Source organism: Diplotaxodon limnothrissa, linkage group LG17 (assembly GCF_057381915.1).
Source record: "Diplotaxodon limnothrissa isolate DT_005_m linkage group LG17, D_limnothrissa_male_GT1.1, whole genome shotgun sequence".
Classification (NCBI taxonomy): domain Eukaryota; kingdom Metazoa; phylum Chordata; class Actinopteri; order Cichliformes; family Cichlidae; genus Diplotaxodon; species Diplotaxodon limnothrissa.
Genome location: NC_140612.1, coordinates 8619193 through 8641013, shown reverse-complemented (window position 1 = coordinate 8641013; position 21821 = coordinate 8619193). Strand labels below are relative to the sequence as shown.

The 21821-nt window shown below is 42.0% G+C and overlaps 1 protein-coding gene across 1 annotated transcript; it reads left to right on the top strand.

Moving 5' to 3' along the window:
* The first annotated feature begins 9214 nt into the window (after positions 1–9214).
* Positions 9215–16034, top strand: LOC146614604 (fetuin-B). The gene is made up of 7 exons (XM_085376224.1): positions 9215–9511; positions 10306–10416; positions 12027–12114; positions 12889–13055; positions 13526–13633; positions 14430–14516; positions 15348–16034. Exons 1-7 carry the CDS (start codon positions 9293–9295, stop codon positions 15789–15791), a joined length of 1224 nt encoding a protein of 407 aa, XP_085232350.1. The 5' UTR covers positions 9215–9292; the 3' UTR covers positions 15792–16034.
* The last annotated feature ends 5787 nt before the right edge of the window (positions 16035–21821 follow it).

Sequence of the window (21821 nt, the reverse complement as noted above, 5' to 3'; positions counted from 1 at the left end):
CATAAACTGAATATATACCAATCAAGTAAATTTCACTGACCAGATTCCATTTAAATTAATTTTTCTTTGTATTTTTGTATCAAAATTACATGCAAAATTGAAATAAAATTACTTAAAATCATTGTTTTTCAGCAAAAAAGTACTTTTTCAGAGCTCATGTAACTCAAAATCCTGAAATTCTGACCTGAACAAAATAGTTTTAGGATAATTAGACTTTAGGGTGAGAAGTTCGGCCATCCGGGAGGGGCTCAGAGTAGAGCAGCTGCTGCTCCACATCGAAAGGAGCCAGCTGAGGTGGTTCGGGCATCTGACAAGGATGCCCCCTGGGCGCCTCCTGGGTGAGGTGTTCCAGGCATGTCCCACCGGGAAGAGGCCCCGGGGCAGACCCAGGACACGCTGGAGAGATTATATCTCTCGGCTGGCCTGGGAACGCCTTGGTATTCCCCTGGATAAGCTGGAGGAGGTGGCTGGGGAGAGGGAGGTCTGGGCCTCTTTGCTTAGGCTGCTGCCCCCGCAACCCGGCCTCGGATAAAGCAGATGAAGATGGATGGATAATTAGACTTGATCCAAACGCGGCTGAAACAAACAAACCCTAAAGGAGGGAGAAAATGAGCAGTGGCAGCACCATGATACTCTACAACTTAACAAGCAGCATCTGTCGCGGCACGGTGTCAAAACATGTAATTTTTTTCTCCTGCACTTAACAGTTCGCACGCCTTGTTTCAAAAGACAGATTACACTGAGTATGAGACAATACAATGCTTTGTTCCACTTGGCTTACTGCCACACTGATATGAGTCCCGGTGCAGTATAATGAGATACTACCTGATCCAGTCAAATCACAGCCACTAGTATCTGAACAAATGTGAAGATCTGAGACTGCAGTGAAGTATTCATCTTAAAATTAATATATATAAAACCATCATCTGTGCGTTTTGGTGATGCATTTCCAGATTTGCAAGGCACAAAACTGCTAACTGGTTATTAAAACAGTGAAACCCACTGGCGGGGACGCACACCTAATGTTCATGCACAAGAGTGGTGTACAAACAATCATCAGAACCTGATCATCAAAGCGCTGCTCCCCAGCCACATCATCATCATCATCATCATCCTTATTATTATTATTATGAAGCATGCAGCGGGTGTCCGCACAGGCTGCTGCTGCAAGACACACATTCAGACTGAAAAAAAGAAAAAAAAAGAATTCAATATTTGATGAACATTAAAGAGAGGGGGGAAAAATGCTAAGTGATTTTCAAAGACTGGGCTGAGACTTCGGTGGATAGCAGTAAGATTAAAAGATTACTCTGGAGAAAGTGAGAGCGAAAGATAATTGAAATGGCGTGCTGCCAACGACATCCCAAGTCTGTGGTATGTAAGGCAGGCTGATGAGGAACGACGTAGCCCGCAGATTGTTGTTGCTGACGGAAGAATACACAGATACAGTATATCCACTGAACAATAGGGAAAGTTGCCTGTAAGATTTGGATCCATTGTTCAAAACGTGAATAATCAAATATCCCGAGACTGTTTAGACGTATTGAAACAAACAAAAACACCTCAACTGAAACAAAGCGGGGGGCATTCATAAATGACACACACACATATACGCACACATTCTCACATGTAAGCTGGCGTGCACTCACGAGAACAGACGGACACAGACACACACACATATATATACACAGGCAGTCTGAGACATCCACAGCATCCTCTATGTGCCGGGCTCTCCCTCCAGGGTGAGTTAGTGGTGATTTTAAGTGCCGACATCAAAGAGGCCTGTATGGGTGTATAAATAGGCCTTAGGGCTGGAAAAGTTTTAGTTGTCATGAGTTTGATACCCAGTCGGTTAGACAAGGTCATGCATTGACTCAGTGACTTCTCACTAACCCCTCTCTCTCTCTCTCTCTCTCACACACACACACACACACGCATGTAAAAACACACACACAGAAAAGTACATAAATACACACAGGCCGGCAAAACAACCTGCGCTCAGGCTTCCAAACACTGTACAGCTTGTGCAAATAAGCACATGCATCCAAACACATTTTAATATATTCACACACGCAAACAGACACAGACTTGGCTTGGAATACAAATAGGAAGCAGAGGTTATGACATTTCCCAAATAGCCACAATATTACTGCCAAACAAAAAAAAGTATTATATTTTCTTTGTCAGCGTGTCAGGCGCAGAGGTCCAGCTGTGCGGTGGGTAGCAGGTGACTGGTCCTGATACATCTTAGGGTTGGCCGAGGAGGTAAAATGAGGAGTGGGCAATGCATCGAGAGAGGCAGAGTTTGAAGTGCCACACGTGGTACTTCAATCACATTCAGTGATTGAGCCAGTCTCTCACACTGTGCGTCATCATTCCAGCTCTGGGTTTCTATAACACACCCTGACATAGCTGTGTTCCACAGTATTTTCTCTCTCTCTCTCCCTGCAAGTCACACTAAATCCCTGTGCTTGCAGTGTCTTGTACCGCGTGGCGGCCGTGGCGGCAGCATGTGCAGGAAAACAAAGCCGCGTTAATTAATGTTGCTCTAATGTTAAATAAAGTGAAGGCATGTGACGAGAGAGAGGGTCTCCTGTTAGTGAATGCCAGCTACGTTTCTGAGGAGTTTGGTTTGGTTTGAAAGCACACACAGCAAATACCTCTCAGTAAGCAAGCAAGCTGTGATTATCCCACTGGTGCAGAAAATCTATAATTCTATATCAAATCTATATATTTTTGTTATTCCTAGAATCACCAATTAACCTAACTAGACATACAGCACATCAATATACAGAAAAACAGCAATTGTTCTCCCTAAATATTCACTTAATTGAATATTCTTTTAACATCATTGGACAGAACTATCCAGTGGCTTATCAATCAGCTATTTAACTTCATTCAGGGTAATCACAGGGTTAATACAGGCAGACAAGCATTCACGCTTGTCACATGTCATTAATGACCAATTAACAGTTAATAGACAGGAGGTATATATTTACTTACTACAATCTGCAAGTGCTGACAAGTGCCCTCAAACCAATCTCCTGTCAGCTTTGTTAGACTCAAAGTGCTGGCTGCTGCCATATTGCATATTTATAGATATACAGTATGTACAGCGTTTCTTCTTCACTCACTACTTTTCTCTCTGTATGTTTTTTATACACCACTCTGCATTAATCATTAGTTATTATTATTAAACTCTGGTTCTCATCCACAGTGTGTGTTTTTGTCCTGCCTCCCTCCATTCACCCTCAACGGGCCACCGCAGATGGCCCCGCCCCTCCCTGAGTCTGCTTCTGCTGGAGGTTTCTTCCTGTTAAGAGGGAGTTTTTCCTCCCCACTGTTGCCAAGTGCTTGCTTGTAGGGGGTCACCTGATTGTTGGGGTTTTTGAGACAACTGCTGTTGTGATTTGGCGCTACATAAATAAATCTGAATTAAACTGAATTGATTTTGGATTTATCCTGGGTCACTAATATTACACTATAATGGGGTTTTGATTTGCTGTTTACCTATTTGTCAACCGAAAACCAAATGAGTGGACAAATCCTAGATCCTTATGATGTGCCATTAAGTGCTATTAATAAGTCTAATGTAAGTATATCAATAAGCATAATAAGAAATGTTACTTTACTTCTTTGGTTTTGTTCTGAAAAGGCATATACAGGAAGCACATATAATGGTTCAATCAATACGATGAATAAAATCCTGCACATACAGAATACAGGAGCATCAGTTAATGTTTACACCAGAACAGGAGGCGAGCTGCTGTCTCAATGACTCGTTGGTGCCAGAGTGGCTGCTCTGAGTACTTCTGGGAATTTCACCAGAACATTCTCTGCAATCCACACAGGTCAGTGGAAAAAAAAACAAATGCTCCTGTGGGAGTGTGCATTGTAGAGAGAGAGGTCAGATGAGTACTATTACTGTGAGCATCTTATAAACCAAAACCCTTCTCAACTCGAGGCAGACGGGCTACATCAGCAGAAGACCACGGCAGCCGAGAACATACATCTGAGGCTACAGATGTGCCGGCTCAGAGCAGACATCACCAGTTTGAATCCATCCACCGACCGGCCTTGCGTGTGCGTGTGTCAGTAGTCCAGGCTATGAGTTTGGTGGTGTAATGGTGTTGGGTGAATGCATGGTCTTAGTGGCACAGCCTATCAGAGTGGCCTCTGCATGACCATGATTAAGCCGTCTCCTAATGGGCGCTTCCAGCATGCTGACACACCAAGTCTCAAATCAAAAGTCATCTCAAATTGATTTCATGACACGACATTGACTTCCCTGGGCTTCGGAGGCCTCCCCATTCACCAGATCTTAATCCAGTAGAACACCTTTGGGATGTTGCAGATGAGTGCAGAACAGGAGATTTGCAGCATGAATGTGCCGCTCGTGAATCTGCGGAAATAGTGTGAAATCATGTCAGCATGCACCAAACTCAGAGGAATACTTCCTTCAGTTGGTGGAACCATGTCAAAAATAGCTGCTGCTGCTTTTGAGCACTAATAGCGGTGATATTTATGCATTACATGCAGCTCTAAATGAAATGATCAGCATGCGTTTAAATGCGTTGAAAGTATCTATCTATCTATCTATCTATCTATCTATCTATCTATCTATCTATCTATCTATTGTGGGCAAAACAGAATCACAGTTACACCCAAGTCACACAGATGGAGGGCAAGATTAAAGGAAAGTCCAAACTCTAAGTTTTTTTTAAGTGAGTGATCACATGTAATAATGAAAGAAAACATTCCCATCTCGATAGGAGTGGTCTCTTCCCAGATAATAGGGCTTCCATCCATAAGGCACAAGGGATCAGTAAATGGTTAGACGCAATAACATGAGGTAAATGCGCACAGGCCCTATGGAAGATTTCAAACCAGTGCATCAGACAGCATTTTCCACCACTATCATCAGAACACCAGAAACATTTGTAATATCATGTGGGATATTCCGCCTGTCCAGTAGATTTCCAGAGACTTGGAATCAGTGCTAAACCAGACTGGACCTGTGCAGGCAGCAATTGGTGGCCCAGCACTTCACATGGACACTAAATGCTTTTTTACCTGTTCGTATCTTGGAGTTTGTTTTGTAAAATGAGACTATTAACGATAATAATGTTGAATTAAAAACCTTATTCTACTTTAAGCAAAAAACAAGCATGTGCCACTAAGTGCAGGCAGGAAGACTTCCCACATAACAAGCCGTGTTCTGGTGCAGGTGTCCATTCATTTACCGGCTGCTGCTGCAAAAGCAGAGGCTGAATACACGGTGGGGAAATTAAGAGTCTAAAGCTGACTACTTTATCCAAGGGAAATGACTGGGATTTGTGACCACTGCCGCGGAGAATGCCAATCAACTGTGAAAGCTTTTGCTAACACGAGCTCGTGGCTTGACCAATTACAGTGAAATTTAATGGGTTTAGCGTCAGTGTCCGTGTTTTGGCCACAACAGCGGAGGAAACAGGTCCTCCAGGGGCGAAAAAAGTTTGAAACCAATTAAATGAGGGAATTATCCTTCTTCCTCCTCTTTCCTCTCTCCCTGATGTAATGTCTCCTTGCAGACTTTGACCAGTAAGATTGAAAAAAAGAGTTCCCAGAAGCTTCTCAAGTCAGAAAAAAACAGAAATAGAAACGGCAAAAACACAGTGGGAGATAAAATGCAAAAGAGAAGACAAAAGCGAGGCTAGTGTGAGAATTAAACCAGGCGAGATGGAGATGGAAGAGCGTGATTTTTTCTAAAGATAAAGGCTGGCTGTTGTCCTGTTCACTTGTTCTATTTATTCACACCAATCTGTGGGAGATAGTCTAAGTAATGATAAAAGACAAAATGTAAATACTCTGAAAGACAAACACACATCCCAGGTACGATGTGATTAGAAAGTGAAATGGCACTGGCCTCCCCCCCTCCCTCCTCCTCCTAAATGCACCATGCAGTACAGAAACCAATTCTTTTCCTCTTTTACTGGCAAGGGATGTGACACAGAGTGATGGGGGGGGGGGGTTCCCCCAGAAATTTGTTCTTGGCAAGGTGGAAAGGTCTGTGAAACAGCATTTAGAGCATGGAAGACTGCAATTCTCCACTGAAAACAATACTAATGAACTTCTCTGAAGCAGCATTTAAACCATGTCAGAGTAAAACTTTGCTCTGCGAGAAACTTCAGTGAAACCTTTCAGAGCGTATTTTAGACCAGCGTCACGCTGCAAATTTCTCTTCTCTTCTCTTCTCTTCTCTTCTCTTCTCTTCTCTTCTCTTCCCGCAGGCTCATGACTGTACAAAGTGAACAGCAGGAGCCCCGGTGGCAGCAGCCCCCTCGTATCAGGGCCTGGGCATCACTACAGTGTGGCATCTATCCGCAGCTAGCAGAAGGGGAGATTACTCAGTGCTCACATCAAAGGAGGTTTGTCTAACTTGGGTCTGGCGTTGTGCTGGTAGAGCAAGTCCTTGGAGCAGCCGTGCCGTTCTTATCTCTCCCCCACAGACTCTTTCTGTTTTTCTGCAGCAACACAACTGGCTCCCGGTAACACTGACGCATGAATGCTTGGCTCTGCGTGGTCAAAATGTGCACACAGACAAACACCGGTTCACATTCTCTCGTATGAAAGCACACATACACAAAGGGCGCACACAGCATGGAAGCAGCTCTCTCTCTCTCTCTCTCTCTCTCTTTTCCCTGATATTAGTAGAATTTGTTCTGCTGAGCGAGCCTCTCTCTCTCCCTCCCTCCCTCCTCCTGCTCCTTGTCGAGAGCTGAACCTGGTTCAGTGAATATTTGAAATGGATTAAATGATTATCCCTGGACAGATGCTTGCAAAAAAGAACCCTCTGTGGTGGAATATTATGTTAAATATTTTAACCACTCCAGGTGTACTTTCAACCCGAAAGCACCAGCAAAGTGAAAATCGCTGAAACGTATAAACAAACTGGCTTATGGCGTTTTACACACTAAACTCAGATGATCCTAATTTCTGGATGAAAGGCAACTAGAAAAATCAACAGTTTGAAAAATGGACTTGAGAGGGTTCTCATACCACCAGCATGTAGCTTAACACAAAGAGCATTGCCATGTCATACCAGCAGGTCCTTCATTAAGAGATTCACCTATATAGCTTTTATGTAAGGCATAGACTGCATATAAATGATGGATACAGCGACCACGACATCACCCACCAGTTTGTAATCTCCTGTTTTGAGACCTCGTGGCATCCACGGACTGTGCAGGTGTCAGTCAAAGTGGCCGTACCACAGCATTACTTAACTGTAAGTGAAGGTGGATGAGTTTAAATACTTGGAGTCAACCACCCAAAGCAGGAGAGTGCACAGGAGAAGTGAAGAAGAGAGTGGAGGCAGGGTGTCAGGGGTATTTTGTGACAGAAGGATTGCAGGGAGAGGGAAGTGAAAGGGAAGGTTTATAACCTGCTATGATGGATAGGTTGGAGAGGGTGGCACTAACTGAAAAGACAGGAGGCCAGACTGGAGATGGCAAGGTGGAAGATGATAAGATTTTTGTTGGGAGCGACCAGAAGGGACAGGATTAGAAATGAGAACATCAGAGGGACAGCTCAGGTTGAGCTCAGGTCAACCCTAAGTCAGAAAGGTGAGGCTGGGATAGTTTGGACATGTGCAGAGGGGGATAGTGGATATAATGGACAAAGGATGAAGAATATGGAGGAAAAGAGGAAGACCACAGAGGGGTTTCACATATGCAGTGAAGGAGGGCATGCAGAGGGTTGGTGTGACAGAAAAGGATTCAACGAGCAGAGTGAGATGGAAGACAGGAGATCCATTGTGGCAACTGCTAAAGGGAAGAAGCAATGTGTCAGTTGTAAAAGTTGAGGAAATTATCTACAGAGAACCAAAGGATTTATTTATTTATTTTGGCAAAAGGCTGTAAACACGTGTATTCCAGATGAAAGGTTGGGCATTTTGACCTATTCTGAGTGATTCGGGTTCGGAGCCAGCCTCGAGTAGCCATTTGAGGGCCTGCTTTTGCCCTTTCTGTCTTGACATCATTTTTAACCCCTGAGGTCACCACCTGGTCAAATCCACAGCTAGACTGTTTTTCCTTGTTGCTGCCTTTTATGCTAAGCTAACAGCATCTTAGCTTTACTTAGATTTACAGCCTTGCCAGAGGGCAAATGTGAGTATTTCCCAGTTGTATAAAACTAATGCTTTGGAATTCTTTATTCATCAGTGTATGCAAAAAAAACAACCTTTGCTTTGTAAAATCTATGATTAATTAAATGCAAGCATATGTGCGTGTGAGAGAGAACCAAGAGAGAACGAGATAGGCCACGCACGTGTGCTCTCCTGTATGCCAGTCTGTACCGAGCTGCAGTTACAGACATTAGTCATCGATGTTCTCATGAACAATGGAAGCAGCCGTACTTCTCCCAAAAAATGTGAAACCCCCCCACAACCACCACCCTTCTACACACAAACGCACACTCTCTACGAGGGCCTTACCTTCTGTTTATTACTTAAAAAGGAACATTATGTACTCCCATTTATTTAAAAAAGAAAATCTGATTTCTTTTGTAAACATGACACTAGTTTATAAAATCTAAAACAATTAGACTATGGTTACTTATTTACCACAACAAAGTAAGTTGAGTAGGATTAAGGGCAGCTGGGTTCCTCAGGAAAAAAGAATGAAGATAGGAAAACACAAATATCAGAGTTATGAGGCTCTAAGACAACATCAACATCAAATGCTAAAGTAATTAACTTGATATCAGTGAATCATTAACCCAGTTCTGCCTGGTGGACCAATAGATTTCTCAACCCGCATCTTACCAGATCCACAGTGACCCCTACTGGTGAGATAATAATATTACAGTCCAACTCAGCGACCCAGTCTTGAAGGCATTGCACGCTCTCTTTGGTGTTCATTGTCATTTAATGAGGTATCTATTGCACTAATTTAGTTTGCATGACATACACCTCTTGCACAGTATGGAAACAACTCCTGCAGAAACAATAAAATAACCCCCAGACTTAATATTGGAGCCACAGGAATAAGTATATTGAATGGCCGTTTTGACATAGGTTCTATTTGCCTTTGACGACTGCGTGTTCCAGGGGTTAAATAAATACCAGGAACATCCATTCACAAGTCAGCTCTCTGCCGTCAAATAAACTTTGTCCTTGGCGTCATTTCAGCTGTCCTGTTCGTCCTGTTTTGATTCCAAAAGTCAATGCCTCGACTGAAGGCAAACACAAGGGAACAAACTTCACTATAAAACTGCCCAGTCTTCTGGCTCCTGTCTAAAACCACCTGCCGTCATGGACAAATTACTACATCTAATATCACTATCTATTCACATCTTGTGTGTGTGTGGAGAGGGTGTCGTACTAATGCCAGTTGAACTTGCTCCCATCCCCTGTAACGACAAAGCGGTGGAGAAGCTGTCTCGCTTGGCCGTCACTTACATCAATGAGGATCGCAGCGAAGGATACAAGTTTGCCCTGAACCGCATCGCAAATGTTCATCTGCACGCTCAGGTTAGTACAAAGACCAGAGGAGGCTGTAAAACACGTTTGTTCATCCTAGACCAGGGTGGGAAGTGTTTATATGTAACAGCCATGACCAGATTCATGTCAGGGGAAGCCCATTTGATAAGATTTAAAACAACAAAAATCAGAAATGACCCTTTTCCAGGACTCGCTGTGGCTTCTAGATTCTCCAGTTGAGGACCCGCTGGGTTACATGAAAGCTGTGAAAAACAGCAGCAGTTTCATTAGGGAGCAGCAACGTAAGTACTAAAAACAACAAGAAACACTTTGGTGCGAATGGCCGCCATCAGTGCATGTCGCTTTTAATAAATGTAGCATTAAGATCAAAGTACATAATTTTATATCATAAAACGGGAAGCCATTCCTTTTTCACGCCTCGTGAAAAAAGGCCTCTAGGATTGAAGCGAGTGTTAATAAAGTCCAGGTCATTTCAGTCCAGCACTGCTGGGACAAACCTTGCACAACAGACTTTATGAACTTCATGCTGTCAGCTGCTGAAGGCTATAGTGGCCCGACTGTGGGATAGATCAGGTTTTAAGAGGCTCAGATCAACTTCATGACCTAAAAAGGCTGCTATTACTGTGGCGCAAAGTGTTGACAAATCATTATTGTACAAAGTGTTGTGTGGAATTACACAGAGCACCTCCTAAATGGTCCCTTATTGATATACTTAACAGAACAAATGATGCTACTTGGCAGGAGGACGTCTCATAAATTTGAGCCTCATAGCTTTGTTAATGCCTGCTCTCCTTTATCGCATGTGTTTATATTCTGAATTACAGGGCCCGGCAGGCAACGTGTATTACCTCGACCTGGAAGTCCTGGAGACCAAGTGTCACACAGGCAGCAAGAAACCATGGAAACGTTGTGACGTCAGGCCATTCATGGAAACGGTAGGATGTTCACACGTATACAAACAAGAGCACGTGTCCGCACGAGTAGGAGGCCCCTATATGCCTGAAGGCACTGTTTATAAGATATGTCCCACACTGTAACTGGACAATGTAAGAAAGTCACACTTAAACCATATACATGAAGGTATTTTTGAGTTTTTGGAAGTGTCAGGGCGTTCTTTCAGAAGTCACAGTCACTTTACCCATTTCCACTGGCAGATCTATTTTATTACTGTGACTTTTTTCAAAGCATAAATGTATTACTCTTCAGTAACTGGGCATTTGGAGGAAATCTTTCCCACAAAATGGAAAAATCTATTCTGTTAAAATAGATATTTATGGTTTACATATTTTACATATTTTACTTATGAAACTTCCATTATAAAAAAAACTATTGATTTAGTCCTGAAAGCAGCTCCTTTGACAAAAGGAAGGAACCATCAGCAAGACAATCATGGGCCACTTTATTAGGTACATCTGTTCAACTGCTCGTTAATGATTGTTGGTTTATTAATGGATTGTTGATAGCAGACAGGCTGGACTGGGCTCATCAGACTATGAGAGACACAATCATCTCTAGGGCTCAAAGAAACAACAACCAGTGAGTGGTGAAAATGTATTGCTGGCATCAGAGGTCAGAGGAGAACAGCCAGACAGCTTTCAAATGACAGCAAGGAAACAACCAAGATATGCAGAAAAGCATCTCTTACTGCACAACACAAACCTCTAAGCAGACGGGCTACAGCAGCAGAAGACCACACTGGGTGCCCTACTCGTGTCAGATAAGGCAGAAGAGTAGAAAAACTTGAACTTCCCTTAAGAGTCTGGATTTCTGCTATGACATTTGGATGTTAGGGTCAGAATGTGGTGTAAATGACATGAATGTATGCATCCATCCTAATTTTATATCAGCGGAAGTGGTGAAAGTGGTGTAACGCTGTGGGGGATCATTTCTTGGCACATTTTAACAAATAATAGTACCAAATAAATATTTAAACATCACAGTCTACCTGATTATTGTTGCCGAAAGTGTCCACAGTGTAACCATCTTCTAATAGCTGCTACCATCAGGATAAAGCATCATGTCACAAAGGTCATTTGGGATGTGGTGGAACAGCAGATTCGCATCATGAGTGTACAGCGGACAAATCTGCAGCAACTGCGTGATTCTGTCACGTAGCATGGACCAAAATGTCTGAGGAATATTTCCAGCAACCTTGTTGAATCTGTGCTATTAAGAATTAAGACAGCTCTGAAGGCAAAAAGTGGTCCAAACCAGTACTAGCAGCATAGTGTACCTAACAAAGTGGCTGGTGAATGTCGGTCCTCTAAAACTTACAAACACAACCTTTTTTTTACGGCAATGGGAAATTCAAATGAGTTTATTTCTTTTCCGTATAGGTGAGCGACTTATAAGCCAAAAACAGCCCTTTGAAGAAGTAACACAAGCCAAAACACTCACACTGGTCTCACTGATAGAAGAGTACATTCAAAGTTTTTTTGTCTTGCATCTGTTTGAACACATTGTGCCAAGTCTTTGTAGTGAAGTGGTTGATATTGGGCCAATCACGAAATCTGTCTGTTTTATCTTTTTTTTTTTTTTTTTAAAGCAAATCTCTGGCAACTGCAACACCACCATCCTGCACACACCAGAGGGCTACTCCTACTTATACAGCTACGACTGTGCTCTCGTGCCAGGTAACGTTAGCAGGTTCCTAACCACTAACTGCTCACATACACAGAAGGTCGCATGCATACAGTGCTGTGCAACATGAGTCGCAACATAACATCTATTATTAGATACCCACTGTTTATCGATATCTTTAAATAATGTGTAGCATCAGAGATCATGCAGCCGGCATGTGCTGCTTTGGATACCACATCAAGCTGGAGATTTAAGGTAAAGAAAATATTGAATTAAAACAAAGAAATTGTAAATATCCAGTAGGGAAAAATTCTCATAAGAAAGAACAGCAAAGACCTGAGGAGAGAAAAGTATCGACGTTTCACTGTGAGTATCTCAATTTGTTACGTGCAGGTGTAACTAATAACATTAATGATGGCCCAGTCTAATGGAGCTGAGTCCTAATTAATTATCAATTAGTCACACTAGTGAATTTCCCACTATGACAAATCAAAAGGTTGAGCGTGAAAATTATGATTTCGCCCCGATCTCAATCGATTTCCCTTCTCTCTCACTGCCACAGCGTTTGGTTTGGTGCTACTTTGGAGACATCAGCAAAAGCAGGTTACACCTCACTGTCATGAAAAGAGATGTAGATGTCCGATTTAAGTGCATTTGGACAGCAAAAAGTTGTGTATCCGTTCAAAATGACATGACTTTTTTTCCTTTTCTGCTTTCACTGTAAATTTAGTGCCACTGCTTTATCCAGTCTCTATCATCTGTTTGCTCATGTAATTTAATACAGACGTTTACTTATTCATTCTTATTCAGTTCTCTGGTTTCTGCAGATTCTCCAGAGAAACTCCAGCAGATCTGCCCAACATGCCCCCTCCTGCTCTCCGTAGACAGCCCCGAGGCCATGACTGCTGCTCGGGTCACTCTGGTATCCTATAAAAGGACGTCCACTATGGCTGCAGGGCTCGGGGTGAAAAAAATTACCAGAGCTGCTGTACAGGTATCGCTAGATATACTGTTATTAACTTTGATGGGGGGAAAGAAAGCTGCGGGGCTAATTTTATTGCTTGACAGTGCGTCAAACATTATGTTTATGGGGGGAAATCACACTTAAGGAAATTCTCTGGGTATACATATGCAGAAGGTACAGTGCACCTTTGAGCTTCTGTGTTCCAGATAAGAACCATTATTGCACAAGCATCACCATCACGCAATAGTTATAGACGAGTCTGGCAAGGTTGCAAAGGATCACTGAAGGCACTTTCCTCCATGGCCCAGCTTTTGTTTGGGGAGCAAATGAGAAAAACTGAATAGTTTGCTTGGGGACCAAAGCTAAGTACACAGCTTCAGGATGGAAAAACCAACATGATAGCTGCCGCAATAAAAAACCCTGCCATCTCTATTTGTGCCTGTGCTTGTGTTTGTTTTTGCAGTTTGCTCCTCTCTTCCTATATTATTTTTATATTTCAGTCTGTGCCAGTAAAAGCCACCTTTGTGGAATACACAGTGCAAGAATGCCCCGAGGGAGTGACAGAAAGAGGCACCTGCCAGCGACTGACACTCGACTCGGACACAGAGGTACTCGTATAGAAGTTACTCGAAAAAAATGACACATTCACACACCAATTTAGATACACTCGTACAATGTGCTTTAATTTATTGTTTTTTAGGATTCCTGTATTGTTTAGTCATGCCACTTTTGGAGATTATTTATTTTTAGGTCCTTAGTGTCCCAGCTAAGCAGATTTTGTGGCCTCCTTGTGTATGTAAACAAGAAGGACAAAAGCATTTCCAAGGTCAACAAAAATTGAACATTACAAACTTCACAAAGGTAAAATTCATGGAAGAGCTGTATAAATTCTAGATCTATTTACGTGGCCGCTAAGTGTATATTAATGATGAATTAGCACTCAGACATAGTCAAGCAGCGCTGTCTGAAACAGCACTTAATTACAAATCAATTCATTGATCACCATTGTGTGTGTGACATCTGGATAATTTCATGGATAATTTACTAGCTGACATGACTACTTTGGTTACGTTTAAAATGTGACGTCACTTAATGGTTTAGGCTCATTCAGACATGAATAGTGGTGGTGGGGTGCAGGTGGCTTGCGAAGCGGCTTGCAGATGCACAACAATTATTTGCAGGGTAAAGCAGGCTTTGATATCAGCTTCTAGTAAAAACATCAGCTGAGCTGCAGGGACTGTTGCTGAGCTTAACTTCATTTTCTGCCTGAACTAATGCTAATGAGAAGGAATGTACATTTTATTTTAATTATTTTAACCCACCCTGTGTCATACTCTTACTTTTTAATAGTCTCCCAGTATGTCACAGAAATACATTACCAAATGTCTCACACTCTTCTCTCAGACTGCAGGTTTCTGCACAGGATCTGTACATGGAGACACGAATACTGATCCTGATGTCCAGACGTCCTGTGAGATGTTTAAAGTACAGGTATGGGAGGAAATTACGTAATATTTTTTAATATTGCGTTGCTAAGCCAAAGTGGCAGCTCATTTATGCAAAGATCCTATAAAATCACAACTATAAGAATCAGTATGATGAGGAGGAAAGGAATAGAAGTGACTGCATGTGGACTGCATGTTGAACATGTTTCTTATTCTCCCATGACAAGAAGAAGAACAGATTTAGATTTATAGAAAAGCCAACATTCAGTGTGCACGCAAGATTTGACCTAAAAACCTGTTCTGATTGTTCTCTATCAAAAACTGTGAACGTCCTACATGCAGGAAAATCACAGCGGAGGTGTAACAATGATAGCAGCTGAATTATCCGCAACCCAAAAGTGAACAGAAAATTGAAATGCATTAATAGAAGAATGTCAGTAACTGAGAAAAAAAAGCAAAAACTACTGGAAAAGTGTAGCATTTAGTGTCAGTTCACACTGTGGGACTGTGAGTTGGGAGTGTAACAACCCACTGCTTGACCTTGACTTGATGAATGTTTCATGTTCTCTGTTTTCTTTCAGGGTTTTTTTTTTTTTTTTTACTAAAGTAACCTTTAGAGTGAACATTTAACTCTCTGAATGGAAGCCAGTGGTCATATAATTATTCTGTCATATCTTACAAGTTGGTGGTTTTGTGTGTGTGTGTTTAATCCTATGTGTGAGATTTCAAATTGTATGCTCCTGCGCTGTAATTATGTTGTCTTCTCAGTTCTTTTTAGAGCGTGTGGTTTGTAAAGTAGTTTTACAGTATTGAGTAAAATTCATTCGTGCAGCCAGAAGAGTTCTCATTTGGTGTGGTGTTGTCTGCGTCTCTTCAGAATGTGGATGTCCTCCGGCCGGTGCAGCCACAGGGTCACGACCTCCCAGAAAACCCAGCAATCCCGACGTTCCCACCTGTGATTGGCGGCCCAGGAAACGATCCGCAGCCTGTTCCCTCTGACCCTCCCTTTCCCACTGCCGTTCACCCTGTACCCGTTGACCCCTCTGTGGCTGTTAACCCAGCTGTCCCTCTTAGCTCTTCTTCCAGTGAGTCTGCTGAAGGTCTACTCACTGAGGCTTCTGACTCATCCTCCGAGGAAATCGGAGGCCCTGCGGCTCTGCGTCCCCCTTTTAACTTCCGCTACCAGAGGCGTGACCGTGAAAAACGCCAGGCTTTGAACAACACCTCGCCCTCTCACCACCCTGTCTTCCTGTCTGATTTCCCCAGTGGGCCCTCTCCTTTCCGATCCTGTCCCGGTCCAGCTCGGTACACCACTGTTTAAGTGTTGCTGCTCTGTTCAGGAGTCTATTTTTCCATTTCTGATTTATCCAGCGAGAGCCTACGCTGATAAACTGTTCCACTTTCTGTTGCTGGAAGCATAAAAATAATTTGTGCTAATAAGAGGAAACCTATCTCTTTTCACTGGCCCTGAAATGACCTCTAATACTGCTGCACTGTTAACTGCTTCTAATGCAGCAAAATAGCTTCAGATGTTATTACAAATTTCAATAAAACTTGTTTTGAAACCCTCATCAGAATCTTCAAATTCTTACACTCATAGTCTGACAATGCCTACACTTATTTGGTAGTACATACAATTTTGATTGAAGAGCTGAATTTGTCAATAAAAGTCTTAATGGAACTAATCTTAACCAGTTTAATAAATAATTGAATGTTTTGAGTGAAACAACATGGATCAGAAAGCTGATAACTTTCATGCGCTTTTCTAATTCAGATATCCTTGCAAAATGCAGCCCCTGTGTTACAAGCATGTTTCATTGATTCTTTGATAATTCTCACATTTTTTACAAAATGAAGAACTATAGAAGGAAATGGGTGTTTTAAAAAAAGTAATGAGAAAATAACCAGCTGCAGCTGCAAAATCTTTAGCTGCCGTGCTGCAGCTGCATTTATATTCCTACAATTTCTATCAAGCCCATCCCTGCTGAAATTAGGCATCAAAGGGCTAACATAAAGACGCAGACAACCATTCAAGTACACGCCAATTTAGAATGCAATGCACATGTTTCTGGACTGAGTAGGGAAGCCACAAAAACTGGTGAGAACCCACATAGACACATTTAGAACACACAAACTGCACAGAAAGGCTCCAACCGACTACAGGAACCTTTTTGCTGTGTGCTGTGCTAACAGCTGCACAGCTACGTCAACTCACATCCAATTTTCTGTAATACAGGGAGTGCAGAATTATTAGGCAAGTTGTATTTTTGAGGAGTAATGTTATTATTGAACAACAACCATGTTCCCAATGAACCCAAAAAACTCATTAATATCAAAGCTGAATGTTTTTGGAAGTAGTTTTTAGTTTGTTTTTAGTTTTAGCTATTTTAGGGGGATATCTGTGTGTGCAGGTGACTATTACTGTGCATAATTATTAGGCAACTTAACAAAAAACAAATATATACCCATTTCAATTATTTATTTTTACCAGTGAAACCAATATAACATCTCCACATTCACAAATATACATTTCCGACATTCAAAAACAAAACAAAAACAAATCAGCGACCAATATAGCCACCTTTCTTTGCAAGGACACTCAAAAGCCTGCCATCCATGGATTCTGTCAGTGTTTTGATCTGTTCCCCATCAACATTGCGTGCAGCAGCAACCACAGCCTCCCAGACACTGTTCAGAGAGGTGTACTGTTTTCCCTCCTTGTAAATCTCACATTTGATGATGGACCACAGGTTCTCAATGGGGTTCAGATCAGGTGAACAAGGTGGCCATGTCATTAGTTTTTCTTCTTTTATACCCTTTCTTGCCAGCCACGCTGTGGAGTACTTGGACGCGTGTGATGGAGCATTGTCCTGCATGAAAATCATGTTTTTCTTGAAGGATGCAGACTTCTTCCTGTACCACTGCTTGAAGAAGGTGTCTTCCAGAAACTGGCAGTAGGACTGGGAGTTGAGCTTGACTCCATCCTCAACCCGAAAAGGCCCCACAAGCTCATCTTTGATGATACCAGCCCAAACCAGTACTCCACCTCCACCTTGCTGGCGTCTGAGTCGGACTGGAGCTCTCTGCCCTTTACCAATCCAGCCACGGGCCAATCCATCTGGCCCATCAAGACTCACTCTCATTTCATCAGTCCATAAAACCTTAGAAAAACCAGTCTTGAGATATTTCTTGGCCCAGTCTTGACGTTTCAGCTTGTGTGTCTTGTTCAGTGGTGGTCGTCTTTCAGCCTTTCTTACCTTGGCCATGTCTCTGAGTATTGCACACCTTGTGCTTTTGGGCACTCCAGTGATGTTGCAGCTCTGAAATATGGCCAAACTGGTGGCAAGTGGCATCTTGGCAGCTGCACGCTTGACTTTTCTCAGTTCATAGGCAGTTATTTTGCGCCTTGGTTTTTCCACACGCTTCTTGCGACCCTGTTGACTATTTTGAATGAAACGCTTGATTGTTCGATGATCACGCTTCAGAAGCTTTGCAATTTTGAGACTGCTGCATCCCTCTGCAAAATATCTCACTATCTTTGACTTTTCTGAGCCTGTCAAGTCCTTCTTTTGACCCATTTTGCCAAAGGAAAGGACATTGCCTAATAATTATGCACACCTGATATAGGGTGTTGATGTCATTAGACCACACCCCTTCTCATTACAGAGATGCACATCACCTAATATGCTTAATTGGTAGTAGACTTTCGAGCCTATACAGCTTGGAGTAAGACAACATGCATGAAGAGGATGATGTGGACAAAATACTCATTTGCCTAATAATTCTGCACTCCCTGTACATTTCATATATAACGATAATGGACTGATTAATCACACTAGGTCATTTCATTTTACTGTTATCCTTCCCTCAAATGTTTTAAAGGTGACCTTTTATGCTTTCCCTTACTTCCTGTTAGACATTGATACACTATATGGACACCTTCAGGAGTTGCTTGAGCAAAGAAACTTACGTCATGAAGCTCCTGGCCCACAGTTTTTGTGCTGATGTTAATGGAAGTTTGGAACTGAGCAGTTACTGAATCAGCAGAGCACAGATGAGTTTTATGCACTATAGTCCTCAGCACTTGGGAACTCCACTGCGTAACTTTAGGTGGTCTGCCACTATGTGGCTGAGTTGCCTTGAGTATGCAGTGGTACCACATACAGTTTGTTGTGCAATATCTATGAAGGAAGAGATCGCACAAACTTGTAATGATGACATTTTATCACAGTACTATGTACCTCTTTAGAACAGCGGTGTCAGAGCTAAAGGCCCGAGGGCAAAGACTCCAATCTGCCCATTGGACGCCTTCGGAAAATGTGAAGGAGGGCATAAACTTGGACTTTTAACTGTTTTATCATTAGTTTTACAGCATTTCCTATTTCCATCGTTGCCATTTTTACTATTCCAAAGTAATTAAGTAATAGATAAACACTTAAATCAGAGAAAAGTTCATTTTTTTATTATCTACTGTAGAGATTTCCTCATTCGTTACAACAACATTTATTTGTTGTAGAACACTGACATAGACGTACTATTGAAACTGCACTTCTTTTTTGAGATATCTCCGGGATTACATGTTTGGTTTACACTGACAGAATGGAGTCCAGCCCACTTAATATCAAAGTGGGCTGTTAGGGCCCATGATGTAACAAGAGTTAGACATCCCTGCTTTACAATGACCCATTCTTTCACAAGCATATATAAAGGCAGGGTGCATAGCTGGCTGCTTGATTTTGCACACCTGTAGAAAATGATGCTGAAAACACCTGAATTTGAACATACTTTTGTCCATATAGCGTATGTAGATAGCAGTGAATGCTGAAATGAAATATGAAGATTCAATATTAAGTTACAGGTGAGCCCTGTTAGCCGAAAGCTCAGGGTTCAGTCCATTTAGTGCACTTTTTTGAGAGGGGATATCCTTAACACAGTCATTTCAGGTACACAGCTTAGGTTATAAGTGCCAAAAAGCACTGAAGTGAAAAGGAAAGTGCAAACATATCAGGAAAGCTTTAAAAGCTTGCAGCTAGCTAAAGTGGGCCTTTATCAACACAGCTACATGAGCTATTAAAAAGAGCAGGACAGCACAGAGGAGAGACGCAGCACAAATGTGAAAAGTCATCTCGTACCTGGCTGGAGTGTCACTCTGGAGAATCCTCAATCAGCAGCATCTCAGTGTTTTTTAAGGCCAGTGTGTCAGAAACTAGCTATTAGGAAAACCACACACACACACACACACACACACACACACACACACACACACACACACACAGAGCAATGTCGAGTCCAGACCAAAGACAAATTCAGAAACATATAAGCCAAGAAATGAAATATGACTAAGACAGAGCAAACCAGGTCAGGTCTCTGCAGTATGTCTTCATTTAAGAGACAGCAGAACATTATTTGAGCTTCATGCTTGACAGAGACGAAGATGAATGAAAAATGAAAAAAGCTAAAATAACCATTCGGAACACCATCCCCCCTGACATTAGCAAAATACCAGCAGGACTCATATGACAGCCATGTAAACAATTTCAGTGACTGACGACGTCAAGTTGTAAACGTCGTACAGAGGTTTAAGTGTCTGTGACTCCCTAAATGCATCAAAACATCACTGCCATTCTTGATAATGCATTCTTCTGAATTGCAGCAAACTGGAAGCACAAGTTACATTTTCTTTATTTTCCATATGGTTCTTAGCTTTCTGTGCTACGACAAATCCCTCAAAGCTACAAAAGAAGGAAGCTTAGGGTGTTAATGACCCTGTGATTCTCCCTGCCTTGTTCAAATTACACGAAAGCTTTCTGGGTACAACAGGACATCCCATGCGGTGACTGTGTGATTCACAAGTCTCAGACAGCTCTTCCTCTTTTTTTTTGTTGAAAAAAATTGCAACAGTTGTGAAAAAAAAAATCGTCAGTAAAGGCAGGGTATATGTGAGTAGTCCTGTGTGATGTAGTCATTTCATTACTTCAGTCTGACAACTATGTCTGGATAAAACAAAAAGAAACCAAAACTGAGCTCTTGGCCAGCTGCTGGGACAATCTAACCAGCAAATAGCTGTTTTAAATCATCAATTAAAAGTATTAATTGGCAGAATTAGTGAGCAAAAGTAGCTAAACTGTTTTGAGGCATTTATTTGGGCAGTTTAGAGAAGAAATGACACTTGGGAGAGACAGTGAATGACAACTAGAGGTGGCCGGGTCAGTCCAATGCTAGTACTGGTGTCAGATTGATAGTAGGAACGATATTTTGTTTCAGTCCTGAAACACTGAATTGTGTTAAATAAATTATTGTTTATAAATGAAAAAATATATACCTCATGCACATGTGCATTAGAAAAATGTCTGAATCTTTTTTGTGTTGACTGTCTGTCACCTCTATTTTATTTGCCCTATGGCACATTTAAACAACGGAAGTTGACCCAAAGAGGCAAGCACATTTACATTCCAGGTCTCCAACAGTTTCAAAAATATAGTAAAAGCTGAGAGGTGTGTTTTGATTGTGTAAAGTAGAAAGAAAAAAAAACTAAATAAAATCACAGTGATTTAGTGGTTTTTAAAATGGCTTCAGAATTTGCAAACTAATGATGATTCATCTCAAAAATCATGACACATTGCTCTCGCCGCTAAAAGCTGCCTTTACAGGTTAAAAATATCAGTATTGACAAAATTGGCCCTCTATTTACTTGGTCAGTAGGTAATTTTTTACGGCACTAAATTTGCAGTATTGCACAGCACTAAGGACAGCTAAATGCCTGGGTGAAGACTACGACTACAACCATCAGTAAGGGACATACCTTTATTTTGAAATCCTAAACGTTGCGTTGCGCGTTTGTCGTAATTCCCACTTAGTCAAAGTGATTTAAACAAACTGCTACACTTTGCCACCCTACTTTTAAATATTTTTACCGGACTACACAAGACATCTGCCGTAATTTGCTTGTTTTGAAAATGAGTCGCAAAGAATAGCGCCGTGCGGCAGGGGGCGGGAGAGACCTTCAAAGCTAGGCACGCTGTATTAATTGAGGCTATTCGCTAGTACGCGAATAGCCTCAACTGGTTTATTAACAATCCCTGACTTCCAACGACGGATAGTTGACAGTGGAGGTTTACAACCGCCCTTCTGCAAACGTCACCTCAAGAACTTTTTAACGACGTGATTGGTCAGGTTACAGCACCATTGCCAAATATTTCCCATGACACTTGAAGGCAGCAACCGTGGAATCCTAATTGGAGTCAGATTTTGAGCTCGAGGAGTGGCTTCGACTTGTGCTTCACGAGACACCAGAGTCATCTTCCTCCCAGATGGACGAGTGAGTAGTAACGCTACTGTAAACAACCCGGTG

What these genes read in the sequence shown, in the direction of transcription:
- LOC146614604 (XM_085376224.1), top strand. Translation starts at nt 9,293, where the DNA reads ATGGACAAATTACTACATCTAATATCACTATCTATTCACATCTTGTGT. An exon ending in ATGTTCATCTGCACGCTCAG is followed by an intron (nt 9,512 to 10,305) that starts GTTAGTACAAAG and finishes TCTGAATTACAG; the next exon opens with GGCCCGGCAGGCAACGTGTA. An exon ending in TTACCAGAGCTGCTGTACAG is followed by an intron (nt 13,056 to 13,525) that starts GTATCGCTAGAT and finishes TTTATATTTCAG; the next exon opens with TCTGTGCCAGTAAAAGCCAC.